Source organism: Aptenodytes forsteri, unplaced genomic scaffold (genome assembly GCF_000699145.1).
Source record: "Aptenodytes forsteri isolate BGI_AS27 unplaced genomic scaffold, ASM69914v1 Scaffold92, whole genome shotgun sequence".
Classification (NCBI taxonomy): Eukaryota; Metazoa; Chordata; class Aves; order Sphenisciformes; family Spheniscidae; genus Aptenodytes; species Aptenodytes forsteri.
The window spans coordinates 7,120,679-7,144,450 of NW_008794581.1; the positions used below are offsets into that span (position 1 = coordinate 7,120,679).

At 39.6% G+C, this 23,772-nt stretch overlaps 1 protein-coding gene across 1 annotated transcript in view; it reads right to left on the reverse strand.

Moving 5' to 3' along the window:
* ITGA2 (integrin subunit alpha 2) overlaps nucleotides 1-18,339 on the reverse strand; it is a gene marked incomplete at its 5' end in the record, with an annotated part of 49,362 nt that extends 31,023 nt beyond the window's left edge. The window contains 8 exons of the mRNA XM_009272533.1: nucleotides 754-919; nucleotides 1,349-1,499; nucleotides 2,595-2,743; nucleotides 3,890-4,017; nucleotides 4,373-4,487; nucleotides 8,548-8,639; nucleotides 9,822-9,931; nucleotides 18,194-18,339. Coding sequence (XP_009270808.1) covers nucleotides 754-919; nucleotides 1,349-1,499; nucleotides 2,595-2,743; nucleotides 3,890-4,017; nucleotides 4,373-4,487; nucleotides 8,548-8,639; nucleotides 9,822-9,931; nucleotides 18,194-18,339 — 1,057 coding nt within the window. The remainder of the gene's footprint in view (nucleotides 1-753; nucleotides 920-1,348; nucleotides 1,500-2,594; nucleotides 2,744-3,889; nucleotides 4,018-4,372; nucleotides 4,488-8,547; nucleotides 8,640-9,821; nucleotides 9,932-18,193) is intronic.
* Nucleotides 18,340-23,772: the final 5,433 nt, after the last annotated feature.

Sequence of the window (23,772 nt, forward strand, 5' to 3'; positions counted from 1 at the left end):
GTCGATGGTTGGACTCGATGATCTTAGAGGTCTTTTCCAACCTTAATGATTCTATGATTCTATTCTATGAGGAAGGAAGATTTAATCCTGAGCACAGGAAGGTTGCAGCCATGAAAAGCTCCTTAGGGAGGGTTGAGGGCAGGTCACAAGTCTCCCAAGCGTGGTCTAAATTTTACTTTAAAAAGCTGGCTTTTGGGGGGATAAAGTACATCTAAGTCGCCTCTACAGCACCTTCCTCCAAACAGTACACAGAGGACTGTGGGTGATGCTAGGGATAGAGCCTGGTAGACGCCTCACAGATTGCATTACTCTAGCTTTTCAGTTCTGTAATCAGTAACCTAGTCTTCTGATTTGGTTTTTAAATTCACAGTTGCTTAGCATTAACAGAAAAACACAGGTGAATCTGACAAGCATAAAGATACCTTTACTACTCCGGTGGTAATAGCTCTGAATACATTTGGACACATATGGACAAGCCCCCAGTGGATGCCTGAAGCCCAGGACTTGACTGAAACTTTCAGCAACTGGGGAATATTTCCCACAAACTGCAGAAACTAACTTTAAGCTGAGGCTCATTAGAGGTGGGGTAGCTGGGGGAACACCTGTGCAAACCAGAGCCCTCCTGGGGAGCAGCCCACAGCTCCAGCTGCCCTTCGTTTTCACAGTACTACACTAAGGTGAAACTAAATAAAATCCTTAGCTCACCAGCTGGGAGAATCTGATCTAATTTTTCAGAGATATTGAGTATTTTACCTTCTATACTAAAAATGCGCTCTCCAAGTGTTCCTGCTTCTTCCAGTAGTGCAGCCTCAGATGACACATTAAAGAAATACTTGTCTGTTGGATGACTAGCAATTCCTTTGATTTCTTTAATCAAGTTTTTAGTATCAAGTTCATGCCTGATTAAGTATCCCAAAACCTTGGGTAAAAAAAGAACAAAATAAGAAGAGTGAAGGAAATCATGGTGTTACTCCATTTCCTTCTGTATTATTTCAGTAAATATTCTACATATTAAAAAAAAAAAAGTTACCTTCATTCATATTACTGAATTGCTTATCAGACTGTATTCCTATACGACGGACCATTCAGATAGGAAAAATACATAAACCAAGGCAAAGGAGAAAACCACTGAAGTTGCTCAGGTAATATTAGTTTTGCTTTTTCAGCCAGTTAAAGACCATCAATATTTCACTAGTTCATAAACATTAATTTCACCTAGTTTCGGTCTCACCAGTGTAACAATGCATACATTATATACAGCTTATATATAGAACATGCACTTTCATACATACACAACAAAATGTTCTTCCAAAATTGCAATAATATATTTAATTATAGTATTACTTACAGCAATGCCAAATCTGGTTATATTGTCTTCATTGCATTTACCGATCACTGTTTTCAAGTTGGAGCCATCGTGTGATTCACCGTCCGTCACAACAACCATTACTTTTGTGGCTGTTGGCCGTCCTCCTGATTCAGGTGAGAAGGCGTACTGTCTGTTATAAAAGATTGCATTTATCACATTTCAATTTATAATGGATGGAATTCGGTATATATACTATAAGGAATATGTCCATCACTAACGTAGAACAAGGTGCATCTGTAGTGCTTTTTATTTGGAAATTAATAATCTGCAATAAGAATTTTCAATTATGCTTCTGATAGCTTCTGCTCAAAGCACTGCTCAGCGCCATCAGAAATGTAATCAAGGAAGTAGAAAAAAACCCCAAGTAGGGCTGGATGGTATTTCTGACAGAAATGTACATTCCAGGGAAAACAATATTTTTGTACAAATGTTTCTAAATAAAAAGGTTTTTTTGTCAGAACTATTAATGTTTTGTAACACCAGGGTAGCCAGGAATTGGCTCCACCAAGTTCAAACAAAAGGGGAAAAGTATTAATAAGAGGTTCCTCAATACTACTGCAAATATCGACTCCACTGAAGGCTGAGTCTGTCCCTAAGCAAGATTTTCAAGGCCAATTGATTCAGCATGTATTTTGGCCTAGAGTCCTGTCCTTGATTCAACTGCAAAACAGCATCTTCTTATTGAGAAACAGACCTGGTTTGTGTACATATTCAGAGTCACGGTACATTGTTTTAAGTTTTTCCTATTTTTCATGCTGCTGGTGCTGCAGTGACAAACTGACAACAGACCAGAGATTTTATTTTCTCTGCAATCAACCAAAGCCTGACCTGCAAACATGAATGTTACTGGTCCCACTGAACCCCTGGATAAACTTTACTTCTTTCAATGGTTTTGTATCTTTCCTAAAAGCTTGTCCGTGGTGTTCGATACACTGTCACATTTGGACATCTAACAGCCCAAACCATTCTGTTGGGTATCAAACTACTTTAGTGTAGAGTTTAACCCAATGGTTAAAGACATGCTTTTCAGCAAGTCTAGTTTACATATCCCTGTACTGTTCTGCATGGGGCACTGTAAATGTACCTGAAGGATTCTGCCTGGTGCTGGGATCCTCCTCAGAGGCTCCGAGCACGTGCACTACCAGTGGGAATAAAATTCAGGATGTGCCTGTTGCCTTGTAAGGTAAGTTACAATAGTTGCACAGTAATCATCGATGTGTTTTACCTTGCATTGTCAATGGCTTTGAAAGTATTAGTCAGATCTCCTCCCTTCTGATACGTTCCCTCCATTGCTTTAACAACCTCATCCTTTGTTTGATATGTATTCAAGTTGAACACTACACGTGGATCATTAGCATATTGAATTAAACCCACCTATGCAATAAAGAAATTATGTTAGATTATCATGCATTACAATCAGTTACATAGAATCATGATGCTTACTTATTTGTCAGGTTGGAGTAAAAGACCTGCAGGTGCACATGGGGTTATCATTTTCTTTCAACACATATAAAACCAATTAATATTAACACGTTTGGAAAGCAAAGAAAGCTAAAATGCTCTTGCACCTTATGTCATTTATTATCAACTACAATATGTTAATGCAAACAATCTGAAATAGTAGGCATTAAATGTTTGCTTGGTTACTTCTGGAAGAGCTGATGGATAGCAATAATACAGGGAGCTCTGGGAAAAACGAGAAAATAGCAAAAATTCTGCAAGCTGACAGCACCTCAATCTGATCTCTTCTAAGGAAATCCTAAAAGTTAGTTACTTGATGGCACTGCAAACCCTATTTATTTTTAATACATGTGAAGCTAAAGACATATGCTAAGATGTACATTTAGTATGAAAGAAAAAAAGAGAAGATGCTAAAGGTGAGGTTCAGAAAGGACTGAGCAGGAAGCCTAGCTTTTAAGCACCTCACTTCCAAAGTCGCCCAGGGAAGAAGGCAGCCTTTGGGAGAGAGATTTCCAGTGCCCCAGTCTTTGTTCCCAGAACTGTTTATGGAAAATGGACAACTGTAAAGACAGAAAATGTTTTAAAAAAAGGCAGTAAAATTTTCCTTACCATCACCAAATTAAAAGGAAAAAAGAACTCAAAGATCAGACAGTAACCAAGCAGGAAAAGCTCCTATTTTAAAGATGCAGCAGTTGGAAAGTAAGAGCCGTATGAAAAGCCCATAAAAAAAATCTGTTCTACTTTTCCCACATACCCACAGACTACATTTTAATTACTTTTACACCTAATGCATAAAAGAGATCTGACTCCACTAGATACAACCTAGACTTCTATGTCAGTTGGTTTATGTTTTGATCAAATTACTAATCCCTTTTGAAATAGGTTAGCTGTGAGATAAAAACCCCAATACTGAAAGATACAAGACAACTGCGTAATCTGTGGCTTTGGGGGAGGTACTGCAGTTACGCTAAAGCACACTTGGTTTCCTTTAGAATTGCTAATAAAACCCATTGCCTTTTTTTTTTGTGTGTGTCTTTCTCACAGGTATCTTTGACTTACCTGGGTCTTGTTAAGGCCTATGTCTAAGCCTTGTACAAATTTTTTCAAAAATGCCCGCACTGCATCCCAGGGATAAATGCTGTTTGACTCATCACAAACCACCACAACATCTATGACAGAGGAACACTCTAAAACAAAAATAAAAAGTGGAGATTAAATGCACTTTCAGTCTCAATATACTTACAACTCCGGCTAAATCCAGAGGTGCATATTTAGGTCTCACTCAACAGAATCTCAATCTGCATATGCATATGCAGATTTTAAGCCTGTGTTGGTGCAATGCCTCTGAATTCAGAGAAGTGAGTCCATATTCATGTCAGTATTGGATCACGATTTGTCAGTCCTTATGTGTGAATCACAGGACTTCGCTTTTTGCACATACATTTTAAAAAAAATCCCAAATTAAGAGTCCCCAACACCACGTATTTTGATATCGTTTGATACGGTTTTTTAATTGAATCTGTTTTGCACGTGTTGCCTTACTTTGAATAGCAGGAGAAAAGCTTCTTAGGATCTGGAAACTTGGACTGATTTCAGAACAGACTCCTGTTGCATAGTATTGGCTTCCACACTGCTGTGCCCACAAGGGACCACAAGTCTTTAAAAATAACAACAAAAAGAAACTATAAAAATAACAAATACTTGTCTCACTGTATCCATATACAAAAGCACAATGAGCAGGACTACAGGCATATAGGATCAGAGAAGCCCTCTTGGATTATCAGGCCAAATCCCTTGCAATCACAGTGACAGTGTAACCCCTTTCATAGACTTTCTCATTAAAAAGGTTTTCTACTCATGATCATCCTAGTGCCTCCTTCTGCAAGCTGGCCCATCCAGACTACGCACAGCTATAACATCTAGGGAGTGCGACTTGGTCTGCAAGGAATCTGTCCTGCTTTAAGCCACCTGCTCTACAAACGATGGGTTTAAAACTAGGGTTGGTATTTGCACTTGGCTTATAAGCGTTCAGAGAAGTACTTCCACTAACCAGGCGGTGGCATCAGCGCCATGAGCATGCACGTCGCTGCAAACATGCAGAGGGGAGCTTTTCTTGCAGTACGTCCGATTACCAACAGTGTGACCAGACTGCAGTTTTGTGATCAGTGCGTGCACACACACACATTTATTAATTTGAGAAGCCTTGTTCCCAAGTGGTATTCACTTTGAGAAAATATTTACAAGTTAAACTCCTTCATCATCTCCAGTGAGGGTGCAGCCTCACAGTGTGCACTGTCCTATTTAGCTGCAGCTAAAAGGAGAAGTTTGGCCCTGGCCACCCCTCGTCTACGTGTTTCATTGCCTTCCAGGGAAGATAATCTTGCTTCTTTGCTGAAAATGATCTCTGTAAAAAGAAACGTTTTCAGCTGGATCAACCAGCTGGTTGCAAGACAGCCACACCTGATATTAGAAGGATTTTTACAAAAGTACCTAGATAAAAAACAGATACCGAGACTGTATTTTGTCATGAGGATATTTAGGGGGGAGGGATTTTCTTTTTGAAAGAAAATCATGTTAGGAACTCAAGGAAAAAACATAACCTCTACATAACCTCTGTCCAACAATTCTGAAAGAAATAACTTCATTACATGTACTTTCTGATTGCCCTATCCAGTCAGGAGAGCCTGGAAAACAGAAAATGAACCATCTCTATTTAGGAAGAGAAGAGAGAGTGAACAGCACCATTACCCCTTTTCTCAAGAACATTGAAAAAAGGCAATTAAACGCAGAAGGAAATGGAAAATGAGCTAAATTACACACTGGTTTACCAGTGGTGGACCACATCCAACTATCCTAACATATTTGACAAGATGGCAGATTTTCTAGACAAGAGAAGAGCAAGTATATCTACATTATCTGAGCTTGAGATAAGTCGTCTTTTTAGCTGCTACATGGGACATTATTAGTTTTACTGGAAAAGATGGATATTTACAGAGGTGAGAAGTACAAAATAAATCATCTATATTGGTAACTATGAAGCTGGAGGAGAGTTACTAGTCTTTAAATTAAAGTTATTCTTAATTTAAAGTTCTTTTTAGATCAATCTCATTTGCCCATTTTCTGGTTTTCTTCTGTATTAGTGGTATCTCAAAATTGTGATGTTAATCTTGGACCAAAAACCAGAAATGTTCTAATAAACTTTGCTGATCTTCACTTTAAAAAAAAAAAAAAAGGGAAAAGCTCTAATGTTCTAGCATTGTTAGAGTCAGAAATTTAAGATGCATCATTAATGCAGGGGAAAACTGGGAGATCACATATCAAGAACTGATGAACTTGGAAAGCGGAATATTAGAAAGGGGCACAGACTTCCCCTTAAAGACTAATGTTAAGAAATGTGGACATAAACTGGGAGCTTATTGAGTGGAAGAGAGAGGAGCAGAGGGATCAGGCACTGGCTGATTGCAGGGTGACCATAAGCATGCAGCCAGCATGCAAAGCAAATATGGCCTAAAGATATGTGACAAGAAGCACTTGCAGTTGAGACAGGAAAATACCAAACACGCTATATAGTGCCCTGGAAAGACTCATGTGGAATACAGCATAGATCTGGTCATTCATGTTTGAGAGAGGTATATTTTAAAAAGCGCATTTCAGCCAAAAAACTCTGTGTTTGTTTAGCAAAGCAAAGGACAAAGGAGAATGATTGTGGGGTGTCAAATACAGAAGGGAGATTTTACATATAGGGGGATGGGAGCTGCTCCTTTCAACTAAAGGCACAGCACTGCCCCAAGAACAAACTGATAGAAACTTAGATCAGAAATCCAGAAAAAAGTTGTTAACCACCAGTGAAATTCTCAAGCACCTTTCCAACAGGACTAAGCATGCCTCAGAAAAATGTAATGACTATGTGGAAATGACTGCCCTGTACTCAGGATGATACCTGTGGGAAGCAATCACATGGCATCAAACAGCTGAACCAGCAGGACTCAGGAGCTGACATGCCAGGCTGGGTCATAGAAATCCAGAAAAAAGTTGTTAACCACCAGTGAAATTCTCAAGCACCTTTCCAACAGGACTAAGCATGCCTCAGAAAAATGTAATGACTATGTGGAAATGACTGCCCTGTACTCAGGATGATACCTGTGGGAAGCAATCACATGGCATCAAACAGCTGAACCAGCAGGACTCAGGAGCTGACATGCCAGGCTGGGTCATGCCCCAGCCAAGCAGCCCCGGGATGCAGCACAGACTGGTGCAAGCAGATGGAGGCTGAGAGAGAAGCAGCCACAGGAGGAGCCACAGTGAGCTGGGAGGAGGAAGCCCTGAGCATAACCCAAAGAGCCCATCACGGAGGCCAGCTGCCAGAGTCAGCGTCTCGGAGCGAAGTCCCGGCTGGCAGCAGCTTGCAATTACGAGCAGACAGTCTCGTCTCTGCTTGTCCAATTCTTGCCACAACTAAGTCATGGGGCTTTTGATATTTGTTGAGGCTGAGTCACAGATAAGCACCTGTCTCCAGTACCCCATTCTCTTCATGTCAAAAAGAACTCCTGTCGCCAAAGACGTAGCTAACTGTTCATGTCTTGGCAATCAACTTTTTTTTTTGTTACTTTATGCCATTTAAGGAGAGTCAATCAGTAACATATGGATCAGGAAATTCTTTTACTGAGAGAAGTTCAAGTATTATTAGAAAATACAAATTTTTCTGCATGAGATGTTTTAAATAACTGCAATTATTGATACTGATTGAAAGTGGGTATGCATGGGACAGTATTAACAGTAATTAAAGGTATAATCCTAGAGACAGAATATTTTTTTAATCAATAGCTTCTTAAACCAACAATCAAGAAGAGCGCTGTTGCTGTATTTTGAAGTTATGATTAACTTTACTAACTCCAGGAGAGCTGCTGGAAAGGTTGGAATTAGACGTACTTCTATGAACTGGGCTACATGGTAATTATGAAGATAATAAATACTTGAATACTTTCACAATTACTAGGAAGATGCAACAGAAAAATACAAAGCTTAGAGTGAGCCTCAAAGCTCTTTTGTCTGTAGTTTATTGTTTCACTTAATTACTGCACATGCCTACAATGTATGCATCAAACTGGAATACACCTACACTGCAACAGTTTTCATGCTTAGGGTTAAGATTGTAAAAAAGCACGTTAAACAGGTGTTAACTTCCTTTCAATTATGAAATCTGTTTTACAGGCTCCAAGGAGAGTGGTTTGCAGAACATACACATAGAATATACATCCTCCTCGAGCTCACTAACCAAACACCAGATATTGCAGATCCACAGGACTAGAAATCCTAACATCTCAGGAGAACAGTCACTGTGCAAGTGTGTATGGTGGAGGAGAGATCCCATACTGTCTTTCGAAAGCATAATCAGAACTATACAAGACTGCCTTAAAGATGTCTGTGGTGGAAATATTCTTGGCTATGTTGTCTGACAAATTACAGAATCATTAATTACATGCCATTACATAGGATATTTAGATAAATGACAAAGGAGAGAATTCATCATTTTCCTGATTTTGGACCTTAGGTAATGACAGTGGGATGGAATATTTTAAAACATGCAAAATATGTATTAATCTATGCTGCATAATAAAATACATTCAGCTTGAACTTATCAAAAAATGTGGAGAATTCTAGTTTCTTCATTCTCCTCAGGAATTTCTGTGTGTACTGAATATGTCCTTGATACGTACCAAAAATCCTCCTGTTTTTGAGTTCTGTATCAGAGTCAAGCCAAGGTTCATGTCTTCCTTTATCTCAGTCACATTTGGAATATTTATTAAAGCTGAAATAAACAGAGATTAAGTAATGACAGAATAGTAAATAAGATGTAAAAGCAATTTAGTAAGTTAGAATTCCTTTTCAAAAGCTTGATTTCTCAGAATCTAAGATGCCTTTTCCAAATGGCTGCATACAATTCCGAGACAAAAGAAACAAAAGCTAATCTTTGTCAAAAATTTGCTAACCATTAACTACAGACATGAATTAAGTATGGTCATTTAGAGTACCTGTCCACAAGAGAGCTGAAGGCAAAAGAGAGTAAGAAACTGCCTACCAGTTGAGTATTTTTGGCTGGCTGAGTAGCTGCAGCCGAGCAGCTACTGTTACATTCCTCAGGACACCAGACTCCTCTGACCCACTATCAGGCTTTAGACAAAAACCTGGAAGGAGCGGTGGAGGACAGAAATGCTCCGCACCACAAATAAACATAAAGTAGGCATCTCAGCACTCTGCTGCCCCATATTTTCATTGTATCCAAGAGTGAATCCCATTTTATACTTAGTTTGCAAACACACAGAGGCAGAAAAGGCTTCATATCCACTCACACACTCGTCCCTCATACACTCCACATTCGCAAGTCCCCCTGGCCGTACCAGCACGGACCCCGCACCCACCTGATACCTGGACCTGAGGTCCCCCTTAGCTGGCTGGTCCAGCTGAAAGTTTGCTAGTGAACACACACACACTCACGCCTGGTTTGGGGAAGGTACAGACACTCGCCCCCCCCAGCAGCCCGCACCAGGCCCCCTGAGCTGTGACCCGCAGTCCCGCTCCAGCCATCAGCGCAGAGCCCCTCGCTGACACGGAGCCCTGGTCCCCCCCCAGCGACTGGTTTTGGGACAGACACCGTTCCCACCCCACAGGTGGAGGTTAAAGACCCCAACTGCTCCAGTAGCTGACGCTGAGACCCCAGTGGCTCCAGCAGCTGGCACCACAGGCTGGGGCGCCCACACCCCCGGCCCGACTCCAGTGGCAGGCACCAATTTTCACTCACACGCACACGGGTCTCACCAGTAGCTGGCACTGAGTCCTTGCACCACACTCACACACACAGACAACAGAGACTGAGATTATGCAGAGAGATAGTTAAGAAAAGATTTAATAAGATAGATTTAATAAGATAGATTGGTACAAAAACGAGGAAAAACTGAACAATTGTAGCGAGACATTATTCATTACAACTTACCTTGTAAATTCAATTTTTTACATGTGGTTTTGGACGTACCAACAGGACAGGCATAGATATCTCCAGTTCTGTTAGCCGGATAGCCACTCCAGGGTGAACCAACCAACAACCTAAAGTAACAGGAACTTCATTAGTTCTTTAATGATACTGGAAAAGTCCAGCAGCATTATTGCATAGCACACTGTAGGCAACAGGTAAAGAGGCTTTTACCAGACGCAGCAACTAATGCACTCAGGATTCTTCTCCAGAGCTGTTCAGCAGCTTTACTTACATGTTAATACACTGGATTCACCAGAGGCAACTTTGGTGGAGAAACCTCTAGGGATTAGGCTGCCTCAAATACGTATACTGTTGTTTCTGTGACATTATGTCGTAGTGTCAGAAGAAATACAGCAAAGATATTAATACATACAGATGCATACAAATTTAGAAATATATACATTGGGGGTTGAGAGACAAAAAATTTATTGTCCTGTCAGTTAACGGTTAACTGATTCCTTTTAAGTTATTCTTTTAGCTGATAAGAAGCATTTCCTACAGAATCTGCTCAGCAACAGTCAAATGCTTATGTCTGAGCTTGAACACTACCACACTGTGACAACACTGAGTCAGAAAGAAAATACTGCAGGTGATAACAGTCTGCTGCATGAAGTATTTAATCCTGAACAAGAAAGTTAAGACTTATGATAATTTGTGCCTACAATACGAAGTAATTCACTTTCTCTGACTCATTCCTTCATCTGCCGTGAGGTTTCCCCTCCAATATCTGCTCCTCAAGGTCCCTTTAAGTTTTGTCTGAAAGCCTTCACAAAACCGATTAATTCACCCCCTGGGAATACTGATTAAGAACACCTATTTTTCAGCACAACTCTCTGAGAGAGTGAAACCACCAGAAAGTATAGGGCTGTGTAGGGCTGGAAGAGAATGACAATTCTTTATACAGTTTAATGTGCAGTGAAGTAAGGGTAAGGCAAAACATGACCATAGGAAGATGACCTCAAGGGATATGAAAAAATTGAACGGATTATTAGAAAGCAGGGATGGTGGGTATTTGCTCCAGCAGCAATATGACCTTCCTTTCATACAGAACAGTCTATGGTAATAATTAATGCATTTATGGGACAGTAAAAGGACAAGCAATGGGACCGCAGTACAGAATATGGAGTTTCATAAGAAACCATCTTTTTCAGTTGGTCAATAGGTTGCTAAAAGCAAAATTGTTGTCCTCTAAAATTTTATTGGTAGCTAATGCAAATACCTCACACCACAAAAAGAACACATTTTATGAAATTATTATGTTTCAAAGCAATTGCTATATATCATACTAACTTTCCAGGGATCACCTGATTTTAATGCTGCAATTTTATAACTAGTTTGAATAAATTAGGTTTGATAAAAATACACAGTTTTAGATTCTATGCACAAGCAAGAGTTTGAGTCCTTTTTAGCATTTTCAAAGAAAATACTGCTAACTGCATTTTTTTAGTTTATTTCATCTCAGTTAAACACAAACTTAAAAGCATAAATAATGTTATTCTGTTTTACCAGTTTGGTTGAGGGTAACTTCAGATTCTATTTTCTGTGTGTAGCAATATTTTAAAAATACCTACCTCCTTCTAAATTACCTTGCTGAAAAACAGTGATTACGCAGGCAGCACAGGATTTTGTGTACTTTTAGCTTCTCTAAACTTGCAATTCAGGTTCATATAAATACCTCTCTATATAAAACCAGTGTATGTTACACTAGCTGTGAGGAGGCCTCTGATCTTCCTGTTGTTTGCTGAGGAATACAGCCTTTTCTGCATAGCTCAGGACCAAATGACCATTGCTCATGAGAAACTACTCCATCGGTCATATGCCGATGGATGATACAACCCGCAAACACTTGCAGTGACACAGAGGTCTGGAGCCGGTCAGTAGTGATTGACAAAAGGAAGACATGGTGTTACTGTCTCCCCCCCATTAGGTACTACAGAATTATTTACAGTTACAAAATGCTAACTGGGCTGATGGGAGAGAGGAAGGGCTAACAGTTTTTGTGGAAATAGAAAACAGTTCTAAAAATGACGGCAGAACTGCATGTGTAATATCTGAAACCAAAGCAGCTTTTCAGCATTAACTGTCAAGCTGAACATTGCACTGTGTACATTTATAAATATTTGTATGTTTTTTCTAAGTTTCCCAGAAGGCACATGTATTTCAGAGTCCCTGCAGGAGGACAGCTACTGTTCGAAGAATGACCTTAACGGATCTTGGAAATACCCCCTGCACCACTCCATCTGGTCATGAAACTCACTGTAAATCTCTGCACTGCACTGGCATCACTCTGCAGCCATGGGTTATCCTGAATCCCAAAGCACATAGTTTCACTCACAGAGTGAGTACGAGAGGAGGAGAAGAGGGGAAGCATGCTTGAGTACTAGTTATCCCTAAATCCAAGCCTAACTCTAACCCTCACCCTTGCTATTAGCATAAACTAGAGACAAACATCATCCACAGAGTTTAGAAAAAGCAATTCTCTCCCTTTCAGCATGCATATTTGCGCTCACTCCACGGGCTTTATGCTGCTCAGCAGTAACGTGGGCTCTGAAACTCCTGTCTTCCCCAACCTCAACATTAATTCCAACCCAGACATCTATTTATACCAAGGAACCATCACTCTTTATACCCAATCCACTTCTAGAACTTAATTTCACAATTGTATTTTACTTTCACTAGCCCTAAAATTAATCTTGTAGCTGTTGCATGGTACAACAGAAAAATGTAAGCCAAAATAAGATGAACTCTTATAGTTTTAATCCCAAATCTAAATCTATGCCAACTGCGCCCAAAGCAAACTTGATTTTGTCTTTCATTTAACTTGCACTCCTCACACTTTACTGGAAGTTATTATACAACCTTCCCCTTTGCTGTATTAGCCTTCCTTGTAGATTTGTACAGTCCATGAATCTCAATGCCATAACCATGCTGTAGGCCAAAAAATGGCACTCCATACACAGAATTTAATCACACTGTGATTTTCAGAAATGAACAGAGCTATCAAACCCCTTCCTTTGTTTGACTTAACAAGTCTAGCCTGCCATCAATACGCTCCTGAGAAAAAGTTATTAACCAACTTCTGCCAAGCCTAGCCTCTACTTTTAATTGCCAACCTTAAAGGCCCTAGGAAATAATTATTATTTCGCTCATATCCTGAGCCTTACTTAAGCTTAATACTAGCCTTAATCTATATTAGAAATCAGCAAGTCCTTCTTGCCTTTGAAAATTATCATAAACCATTACAGTAGAGAGTTACATAATACTGCTCTGGGAAAATTCATGTGTATCTTTCCAAGACATCAGAAGTGAAGAAAGCAAGAGAGTATCCAGCTATCATCCTGCTAACTACAAAAATATTTTCTTACTATGATTAAACAGGATGCATATGAAGCAGAGTGAAACAGAATATATCAGGAAAGAATGCAAGAAATGAGTACTAAAATACTTGAAAATACTTGTTTCCAAATAAACTGTATCATATATAGTGTATTAGTTAAGTGCCTTTTTCAGCCATGAGTTAAATATTTATTTTTACAAAACTTCCTTATGTGTCCTTGTAGACTGTCTTTACACAATACTATAGTGATTAGCATGTAATATTGCCACTGATTTTCTTATTCAGCTCTTTAATCAGTCTCCAACACTGTATACAAAGCAATGGAACTACATGAAGTCAAATAAAGTTCAGTGGCGATGCCATACCACACAGGCTGCAGGAGTGGCAGATCAAAGCACAACAGGAATTATTTCTGGGAAATTACACCATGACAAAGCTAGTAACTGGCAAAGTGTGATGTAGCAGAAAACAAAATCAGAATTCATGGCGAAGGGCTGAATTCCCAGCTGTTGTCAGAAAATGTTTTATATTTTCTGTTTTGGTTTTTGCCCCCCCCCCCCCTCCCTTCTTTTTTTTTTGTGGTTTTTTAAACACAAAGATGGCTAATAGGAAATAGGAAAATAAAAGTAGAAAGGACCTTTTAAATCATCTGGCCCTCATCCATACAATTACAGGAAGTGATGAATAGATATGAAGACGAGAAAACTCTTCACTCTCATAGATGCTTCTCTGCACACCCTAAAACACTTCTCACCATCTACAACTTTCGATCCTTTGAACAAAAGTCTCAAAACTTCAAAAACTACAGCGAGCTATGGCAAGAGAGTTTGACTGACAAACTTAAAAGGCCTAGAAGACAGAAGCCAGAGCTGCTTCTCCAAGCAGGAAAAAGGCAAACTGTAGGGCATGTAGCTGGGGGAAGCAAAAGCTGAGCAAAGAACTCCACATTAGAAGTGGTGCTGCCACTGAAAAGACAGAGCTGTAACAATGGCAGCATTTTGTTAAAAAAAAAAAAAAAAAGTTGGCAGAAATTACCCTCCTCATTAAAATCAGAAGGCTTTGAAAACTTATTGATTTCGACAAAAGTTGCTACAGAAATGTGTCTTTTTGGCAAAACATCTTACCAGTCTGAAGAGGCAACACACCACCTCAGGAGAAAGGCTGCTGGGCTTTGATGACTGGTGAGCAGTATGCAATGATTTTTAAAACTATTTAGTAGCGCAATGATTATGTGATACATCAGTAAGGGCAGTGCATATTAAGGTGTCATTACTGACATGATGTGGAATGAAACAAGATATTTCAAAAAAGAAAAATCCCGTAACATAAATTCCAAAACAAAATTAAAAAATTCCAAATCCTAAGCACACAGACACAACTGAGCAGGGTGGCTGCAACTTGATACCAAACCGTACCTCAACAGCAGACTGAGATTTTAGCTCTGCTGTGGGATTTATCCACAGACTGAAGACACATATGGGTAGGAAAAAGCATTTTAACAGCTATATAGAGCTATTCAATCTTCCTCACCTGACACAGACATAAAACCAAATCTTAGCATGGAGTAAGTACTGTTACCTTTGCAGAATGTACTATCAGCTGCTGTTCAGGGCATGCACATTCAAGACAAACTTGACAGGGTACAATCCGCCTTTGTGTAAGATTATGTTTATAAAATAACAGAGAATTTGGTCTCGATTTAAGGTTCAAATACAGATGATCTCATGACAGGGAGAACCAGAGGGTAAACTGAATGATGTTTCTGTTGTGGCTAATTACTTGTGTGGTGGACTGCCTAAACTTTTCTAACTAACTGATGAGTTCACAATTTTCCGTGAGTTCATTAAAGAGCTCCTGTTTTGAAATTCCCACCAGACACCGTGAAAAGCTTGAGCTGTGCTTGACTTGCAAGTTTGTCCTTATTTACGAGCATCACATGCCATCAATGCCCATCAATGCACAGCAGACCAGTGTCCAATTGTCCTGGATCATCTGACTCTACACCAAAAGGGCTCCCTTGCTGGTTTGTGTCACAGCTTCCCAACACATACCAGCCCCCTCTGTAGCCCTGCACTCCTAGTTGGACTGTCTTCCCTCTTCTCTCTGAACTCATCTCCAAGCAAAAGTGATAACATACTGCTGCATGCAGTCCCAATTCCGCAAAAATTCTCTATCATTTTCTATCGTGCTTATTGCCTCAGATGTGCCTCCCAGAAATACAGCTGAGTAATATAACTAGCATCTGCTGTTCTCTCTGTATCTCTTCTTTCTGCTCTTTGAAAGAGTACAGCAGGATTTTTAAAGCTGTATTTAATATAGCACCATGTGATTTTATTAACAGAAGCAAGGTCTAGGAAGTGATGAAATTTCTGGTGGATGTCAGATTCTGGGTAACCTCTCCCTTGGAGACAGGTGTCACCCCAGTAGCATTTGATGTGGTGAACAGCACCACTGTGCCTGAACAGAGTTTTCAAGTGCATCACATTCTTGCTGCACAATGATGGTCTCTTCATAAACGCATACGGTGATAAATGCTCCCCTCTGACAGAAAGCAGCATCCCGATCTTAGGCAAAGCTTGGACTGTTTATCTCACTCCTATTTCAGCCATGCCAACAAGCTCTCTGCACATGAACTGCATCCTCTGCATTGCTTATAGGAGAAACCAACTCTACTGAACAGCTTGAGTGTTGGTTTTGTTTTTTTTTTTTTAAATAATGCACACAAGAAAAAGCTCTATTGTCCCAAGAAAAAGAAAATAGCCTAGAAATGAAGAGAACAAGAGAGTAGACTTTTTTTTTTTTTAAGATTGTCTAATGATTTCTTGAGAGGGAGACTGAAAAGAGCTTTTCTTCACTGAAGAGTCTCTAACAAGTCTTGGTTACTCGAACAAGAGCTGATAAAATTCCTCTAACTTTTGGAGCTATGGTCAGACACCGTGCAGTGAATGAACAAATGATGAAGTGCCTACCTACAGAGAAGTTTCCCAGATTCATAATATTCATATACTTGGGAGAAGAGAGGAAAAGTTAATCTAAAGTTACTTTCTTTTGCAAACTCCACCACACATTATCCAAGAAAGTGTTAGTGGAGGAGTTTTTAATATCAGAAGTAAAAATAAAACAGGGAAATATAAAAAGTAAATAGCTTGGGTGAGTCTGGAACCTAGTACTCCTGTTGCAAGCTTATAGAAAAACTTACAAGAAGGATAAAACACAAGACACAATTTCTCCATCTATGAGCCAAAGCATTCAATTCACTTCAGGCAGACATTCTTGTTCTCCTTCAATGGCTTTACACAGAAGTTTTAAAAAAAGAGTGCTCTGATCTATGGGTGACTAAACACATAATTAAAGCAGGCAGAAACGCAGTGAGAAGCCACCACATCAGGCGAGGAGTGGGGGTAGGTTGGGAGCCTACCCAACGGAGGGAGAGGAAACGCCGAGCTCTTACTTCGGAGGATACAGCTCTGCTCTCCTCTTAGTTTGCCTCCTGGTCACTGGTGGTAAACACAGTAATGCCGGAGACACAGTGAGATCTAGGTAGTCTTACATCTTTGCGTATGCAAGCAGTTGCAACTGCACAGCATCTCTGTCCAGGGCTATGCACAAATGCCTCAGCTAGCTCAATATTTTTGTATGGGCTTTTCCAAACTTTAACTGTAAAATACATTTTCATATGCATTTCCATAGATTTCAGATTTTGACATCTTAATTGCTTTTTACTGAAAAAAGTTCACTTACTTACTACCCGTCCATCATCACTTAAGCAAACATGCCAGTTTGTGGCTATTTCGGTTCTGACACTGTTTCAATCTATGGAGAATGACACATCTAAAATGTCTCAGCTTATGATAATACACATAACTTGTGTGACTTTCCGCTATAGACTTAAAACCATGTATACACAAATAACCACTTAAAGTAGTTGAGTAACAGTGAACTATTTATAGACATACAGTCCTTGCCATGAAAGACATCTTAAGCTTTGTGGTTGCTGAGGCTGCAGAAGATGAAACAATGTGTTTTCCACTAAATGGGCTTATTCTGGGTTAATATTTTAAAATTCTTTTTGAAACCAACATTACTAGAAAAATATTTTACTAATTACTCATCAAGCCTAATGTTGTGGCAACAGTGGATTTCACATCAAATTTTATGGCTGAAGAGATGCAGCGGATACAAGGCCTTTGCTAGGATTGTGTTATTATATATAACCAAATATGCTGTTCCTTGAGAAGTGAATACTGTATCAGACACAAAATGATAGAAATTTAAGTTCACTTAATGTTAATATCAATAATCAGAACTTCCCTGCCCTAACCATTTGTTTTAACCTCAACAATGTTAAAATGGAAAAATATCCCACATATATGTAACGTGTAACAAAGATGCTATTGGTACAGGAAGGAATGAAATGAGAGTTAAAATTCTACAGAAATTGTGAGTCTGAGGAAACTGGTGTATTGGAGATGAAAGTAAACGATTAACAGAAAGAAAGACCTCAGACTGCATTGTGTAAAGGAAAAAAGCCTGAACCTTCACATGCATACGTCTTTAGAATATTTCAACTTTTGTTTTAATAACGTAAGTATTTATTCATATAAAGATAACTGTAATATAAAAAGGAATTAACCGGAACACATTTAAATGAAATGCGGAATTATAAAAAAAAAACAAGTTGCAACATTTTTTCCTTAACCTTTTAACTGGACATATAACAAGCTGTTCAAACTGCTTACCATTTGCCTTGTTCATTTATAAACTGTTGAACTGCATATCCAAACTGCCTGATGGACCAGAAAATATTTTTGCTTCTAGGAGCCCAACATTGTAGGCTGGCTAGCAGTTATGAAGAATGCCTGTTAACAGAAAGATTATGATTATCACAGAAGCAATTAAAGAAGAATGAAATGCGGAATTATAAAAAAAAAAAAGTTGCAACATTTTTTCCTTAACCTTTTAACTGGACATATAACAAGCTGTTCAAACTGCTTACCATTTGCCTTGTTCATTTATAAACTGTTGAACTGCATATCCAAACTGCTCTCCTGATGGACCAGAAAATATTTTTGCTTCTAGGAGCCCAACATTGTAGGCTTCACAGCAGTTATGAAGAATGCCTGTTAACAGAAAGATTATGATTATCACAGAAGCAATTAAAGAAGAATTTTAATCCCAGTGAAGAAGGCTCTTCATCTGTACCAGCTCCCCTGATAGAAGAAAATAAAATGTAGCCTTTGACACGTGCAGGAAAAAACCAGCCTTTTACCTACAGTACCCATCTGCCCATGTGTAATGCCTGTCTAGCACTCTTTACAGGTGTTACAATATTGTGGGCAGAGATCAATGACTCATTCACTGTTTGCCTTAACAAAAGTTGCAGCATTACTAATGGGAATGTTTTAGCTGAAGGGAGGTGAGAAATATGATTCAGAGGTCTGTTATCCTCCTTTACCTTAAGGCGTAAGTTAAGCTTATGGCACAGCAAACACATCAACGGCCTGCTGAGGTACGTTAAAATGAAAATGCACTGACTGTAACTGCTAATACTGTTTGTATTCTAGTGCAACTTAATGTTTGAAGCACTGGAACAAAAATCAGATTATCTACTGCATCAGAAAACCTACATTTTTGAGTCATTTCATTACCACGCCAGAAGCCTTTGTTTTCAGTCCAAACAGTCTGAACAGTTGTCCAAACAGGAAAACTTAGAAATGCAAACATGCAAGATAAAACTGCATTAATAAATCATGACACTTAATACTGAAACTCCACTTTGCTGTGGTCATGGTATTAATTGCTTTTCCTTGCACACTTGTGTGCCTAGGAATAAGGGTATGCCACTCCATGCCGTTTTGGGGGGAACCGGTGGTGTGGGCTGGGGACAAGGTCCTAAGTGTCACGAGTTTGCAGGGCATGGGGGCCCACTCCTCATTCATAAAGGACCTGATTTCTTTCTGATCAAGAGTTGTAGGTGGACATCTAGGAGAATGTCCACTACAGAAGCTGCAGGAAAAGGGGCAGAATCCCCTAATAGCCAGGAGTAGATAATTCCTCCCCCAGCTTGGAGGTAGAAAGACTGAGACAACACTGGGATCCCAGGAACAAGCTACAGCCCAGCTGAGGAACACCTTAGGGCTCCTGACAACCCTCCAAAAACGGCAGCGATGGAAGAAATCATGACCTGTGGTTGCACTGTGCAGTTACTGCCCGAGGTTCCAGGTGAGGCAGGTTCACGGAGTTGCTCACGGGTTAAACAACATCCCTCATGTTTCCCCTCCCTTACTGTGTGCCCGGACAGAATGAGTTTTATCTGCTCTACACACAAAATACGCCTCACCATAGTTATTTAGTGTGAGTCATTGTGTAGTAAAGTGGCAGCGTTTATGATAATCCCTTATAACAGGGACCCTTTAAGGAGAGATGTGACGACCTTTGGCATCTTAAAAATATAACCTTAAATTCTAAGCGTTTCTTTTGTTTTGATGGGCAGAGAGCTCATTGTTGGTATCACTCTCTTCCAGGTCCCAAAACCAGTTTTGGAAGAGAGGTTAACAGGGATTGTATCAGCATAAAACAGCCCATCACAGTAGCTTAGCTGTAATAGTAATAACACTAATAACATCATAGTGAGAACATTAAAATCACAACCACAGGTTTGCAGGCAAAGTTCATGACATGTAAAAAATTTCAATGATTTTTGTACCTTTGCCCATAGAATAGAAAACACGAACGTTACTAGCAGAAGACGTAAATACAACTCACTCAGTTACTACTTTTTTACCACGAACTCAAAACAGGAAATCATATATTAGTTATTTCAAACAACCACTATCTACAGCTGCCCTCTGGAAAGCAAGTAATCACCCTTTGCTAAAAGTATAGTTCCTTGAGAAACATCCTTAGAGATAAATGTATTTCCTGAATCATGTTATTTAATACTGGAGAAGAGAATGTGTACAGACATAACACTCTGTTTTGCAGTACTCCTGACACTAAACATAACCACATATATTCATAGTTCAAGTCTGGGTTTTGGGGAGAGGGAAAAGAGTTGAGAAAGATATTGACTATTGGCAGTAATTTTTTTGTGATCTAATATACTTGCATTTTACCAAAATATTTTGCTCATGTCACATCCTAGGTTTATTTTTGGGTCTGTTGTTTTCAATTTATATTATCCTCAGTCAGAAATCAAGCACAATTTAGCAGTGCCCCATTCTCAGAGGCCACAGGAGACTATACCGCAATGCCATCCTGCGTGTAAATACAGAGGAATAACAACTCTCCAAGCTATATGGTGCACATGGAAATAAACCCTGACTTTTGAATGAATAGCCAAAAGTATCCTAGAATGATAAACATTTCCAGTCTGATCCCAAATCCAATGACATCTAGAGAAAAACTCTTGACTGCCTGAACTCAGTTACACAGTTATTAGCAAATCACACTGCTAGCCAAATTGTAACTTTGCTAAATGTCTCCTGTCTAAGTGCATTGGCCAACTTTGGTGCCAATGCATTGAAGATCTTTCGAATTGTGCCCAGGGCGGGAGTTTTATTAAACACTAGAGCCAGGGCAAAAATTTCCAGAACTGGATAAAACTACAGAGACCAGACGTCACAACCAACAGCCCGAAGGGAAGTCCCCATGCTGGTTCAAAATCCCCTTAGGGCGCTGTGACAAGTCAGACGGGGGTCAACACAACACATGCTTGGTTAGGCGTTGCCTGTCCACCTCTCCCCTTGCCCTCCCATGGGTGCTGCAGCATCCCTCCCTGGACCTTCCGGGGCCACTCTTGTGCTCCTGCTTTCTCCAAGATGGGGGCTGATTCTAAGGAGCACAGACACAGCCTGGCCCAGCGCAGGGATGCTTCAGCTCCTTGCGGTTTCTCTGGGCCTCATCATGGCTTAGGGAAGCAATGCTCTTTTTCTCCCAGCCTCCCATCCCGTCTCCTCACTGAACTGTTTCACTCGTCCTTCTCATTTACCATTGGGGCTTAATTTTATTCTTTTTATTCATTTTAATCAGAGCACTGTTCTCTGAGGGCAAGAATTTCTACCGGGAATAACGGCAAAAGTGTCTGCCAGACCACAGGTCTCTTCTCAAAACTGCCTCTACCATCCTCACTTTCTGGCCAGGCAGCCAGTCAAGGACGGTGAAAAGAAAAGAGCAAAAAAGCAACCAGAAAACCCCGCCTCTGAAGACACGCTGTCATCTGCAATATTGTTGTGGATCAGCTTTGCCTCTCATTCATGATTGCTTTGCAAAATCAAAGTAGAAAAGCTGGCAAATACACTCTGACTCACCGAGAACATTATCAAGTGAACCATAGTTTCAACATATTTCAATCACAGTCATTTTAAATTCCACATTTTTATAATCATTAGCAGGTTTTTGATTTTTAAATCTACTCCACACAAATCTTTCTTGGTTTGGGCCTAGCAAGTATACACTTGCAATAATATACTAGGCATTTTCCTGCCATTTTCCTCCATCTTATATAGTGCTTACACTATAAGGACATCTTTCATCCATTTTGTATATCTATCTAAATACAGTATTCAGAACAAGAAATTCAAGCATCTGTAGCCAAAAAAAGAGAAAATGCTAAGTTTGCTTCAAACCTATTTTAAGCCTGTGCCAGAATAAGAGGGTCTCTTAGGCATTAAAAGGGTGCCAATCATTGAAGTATCTAGGTTCAAAGTACTGTATATTCTAGGCTGGAAAGATTCAGTATCTGTTGCTGCCTTCAGGCAATGAACTTTGATAATTTAAGAATCTTGAAATAAAGAAAACCAATTCACTATCTGGATTTTAATAGCTTTTGGTGACAGACTTCTACTTTGTGACCTAACGATCACGATGAGAGATTAGTCGGGCAAGTAAAAATCCACTTCCTAACTTCTGCCTGTAAATGGCATTTTATTTACAGTCAAATAAACAGACTGCGTGGAACAAAGGAAGCCAGATACAAGCCTAAAGCTTCTGAAGGCCCCTCAGAATATTTCAAAAGCAGCAGTTCCTCTCCGCCGACTGGGTAGGGGGCACAGGCACTTTGGTTTAAAGAGGACAGATTCATCGAGCAGAGTAGCTCCCAACATAAGCTTCAGACAAGAAAAGTTAGGAAAAAAATCCTTAATGGGATAAAAGGAACAGTAAGCTTTCCAATAAACTCCAATATCTCTTTGCATGTTATTTTTTTTCTGGGAATTCCCATATTTCAGCAACTGCATTATTGCAGTGTATACCACAGGAGCTGCAGTGCAGGATTATAGCTGCTTTTATACCACCATTTTCTTGCTCCTAGGAAGATGAAAAATAATACATGTTCTGACTGTGCACCTTTAAGCCTGAACGTGTGGGAATTCTTTCGTAACTATATATGACATGCCTAATGATGGCTATAATGCCTTCTGTTTGCTGCCGTTGAAGTACAAGCTGAAGCAAGTTTATTGAAGTAATAGCTCATATTAGGTACACCCAGCTCCTAATTGTTTTGATTTTGTAAGCAAAGCTCACAGCTTAAAGTGAGCAAGCAGAAAATGTCTGTTGGATAATCTATCATTTAATGTCATGATTATAATAGTTGCCTGATTGTAACCCCTTATTCAGATTAATCAGTATAACAAAAACAATTCTTTAATTGGGTGAGAAAAAATGAAATCAAATTTTGTGTGTTTGATTACTTGGTTTGTAAAGTAAGTTTATAAAAATTAATAAATTATACTAAAAATATTATTAGTCTGCATTTTGTGTCATAAGTGTCATAATAAATGTGTCATTTTGTTTTCAGTCTAAATAGTAGAACTAAATTTTCAATTACTATATACTACATTGCAAAGGTGATGCTCCAATTTAAGATGGCAACATATGACAGAATCCCATAATCATGCAGACTCAGTTATGCCAAATCTCACCTCTCATTAAAACGTCCAGTCAAATAGAGGTATTCACTGCTGCTGTTATTTACAGTTTGCATCAAACAGGTCTAGTCATAACAGTATAAAGAAAAAATAAGACACGCTGGAATTTGACCACTGAGTCTACAAGGATCCACCTCACGCTAAGCATTAGTTTTACATTTATCTAGTGTTAACCTTGCCGGTAGGAAACTTTACAATGAAGGAAACTTCATCATCTTTTTTCCTTATCGGTATGTTGTTCTCTTCTTTGAACGACTGTTAGCTATAAAACAGAAGATGTTTGTTATATAATCCAGCTAAGCGACCGTTTGTCTTTGTGAGTGAGCATTCACGCCAGTAACGACGCCAGGAGAAGGAACAGAAAGAGCCCCTGTGGGCAGCGACCCTCCGCTTGGTAGCATGGCCACAGCTATAACTGCTGCCCCTTGTGCCGTCTCCAACAGGGCAGCGGATGCTGACAAACCCAAAGTCATCATCACGCTGCGGGATTTTGGGGTGGAGGGGTAAGCATGTAGTCGCTAAAGAAGAGCAAGGCCATGACCTGGCGTTATGGTAAAAACAAGACAGTATTACATGCATTCTCACATGGGTTTTTTAGTCCATAAATTGTTTTGGAAAAAAAAATCAAGAAAATCCTACTGGATTATTG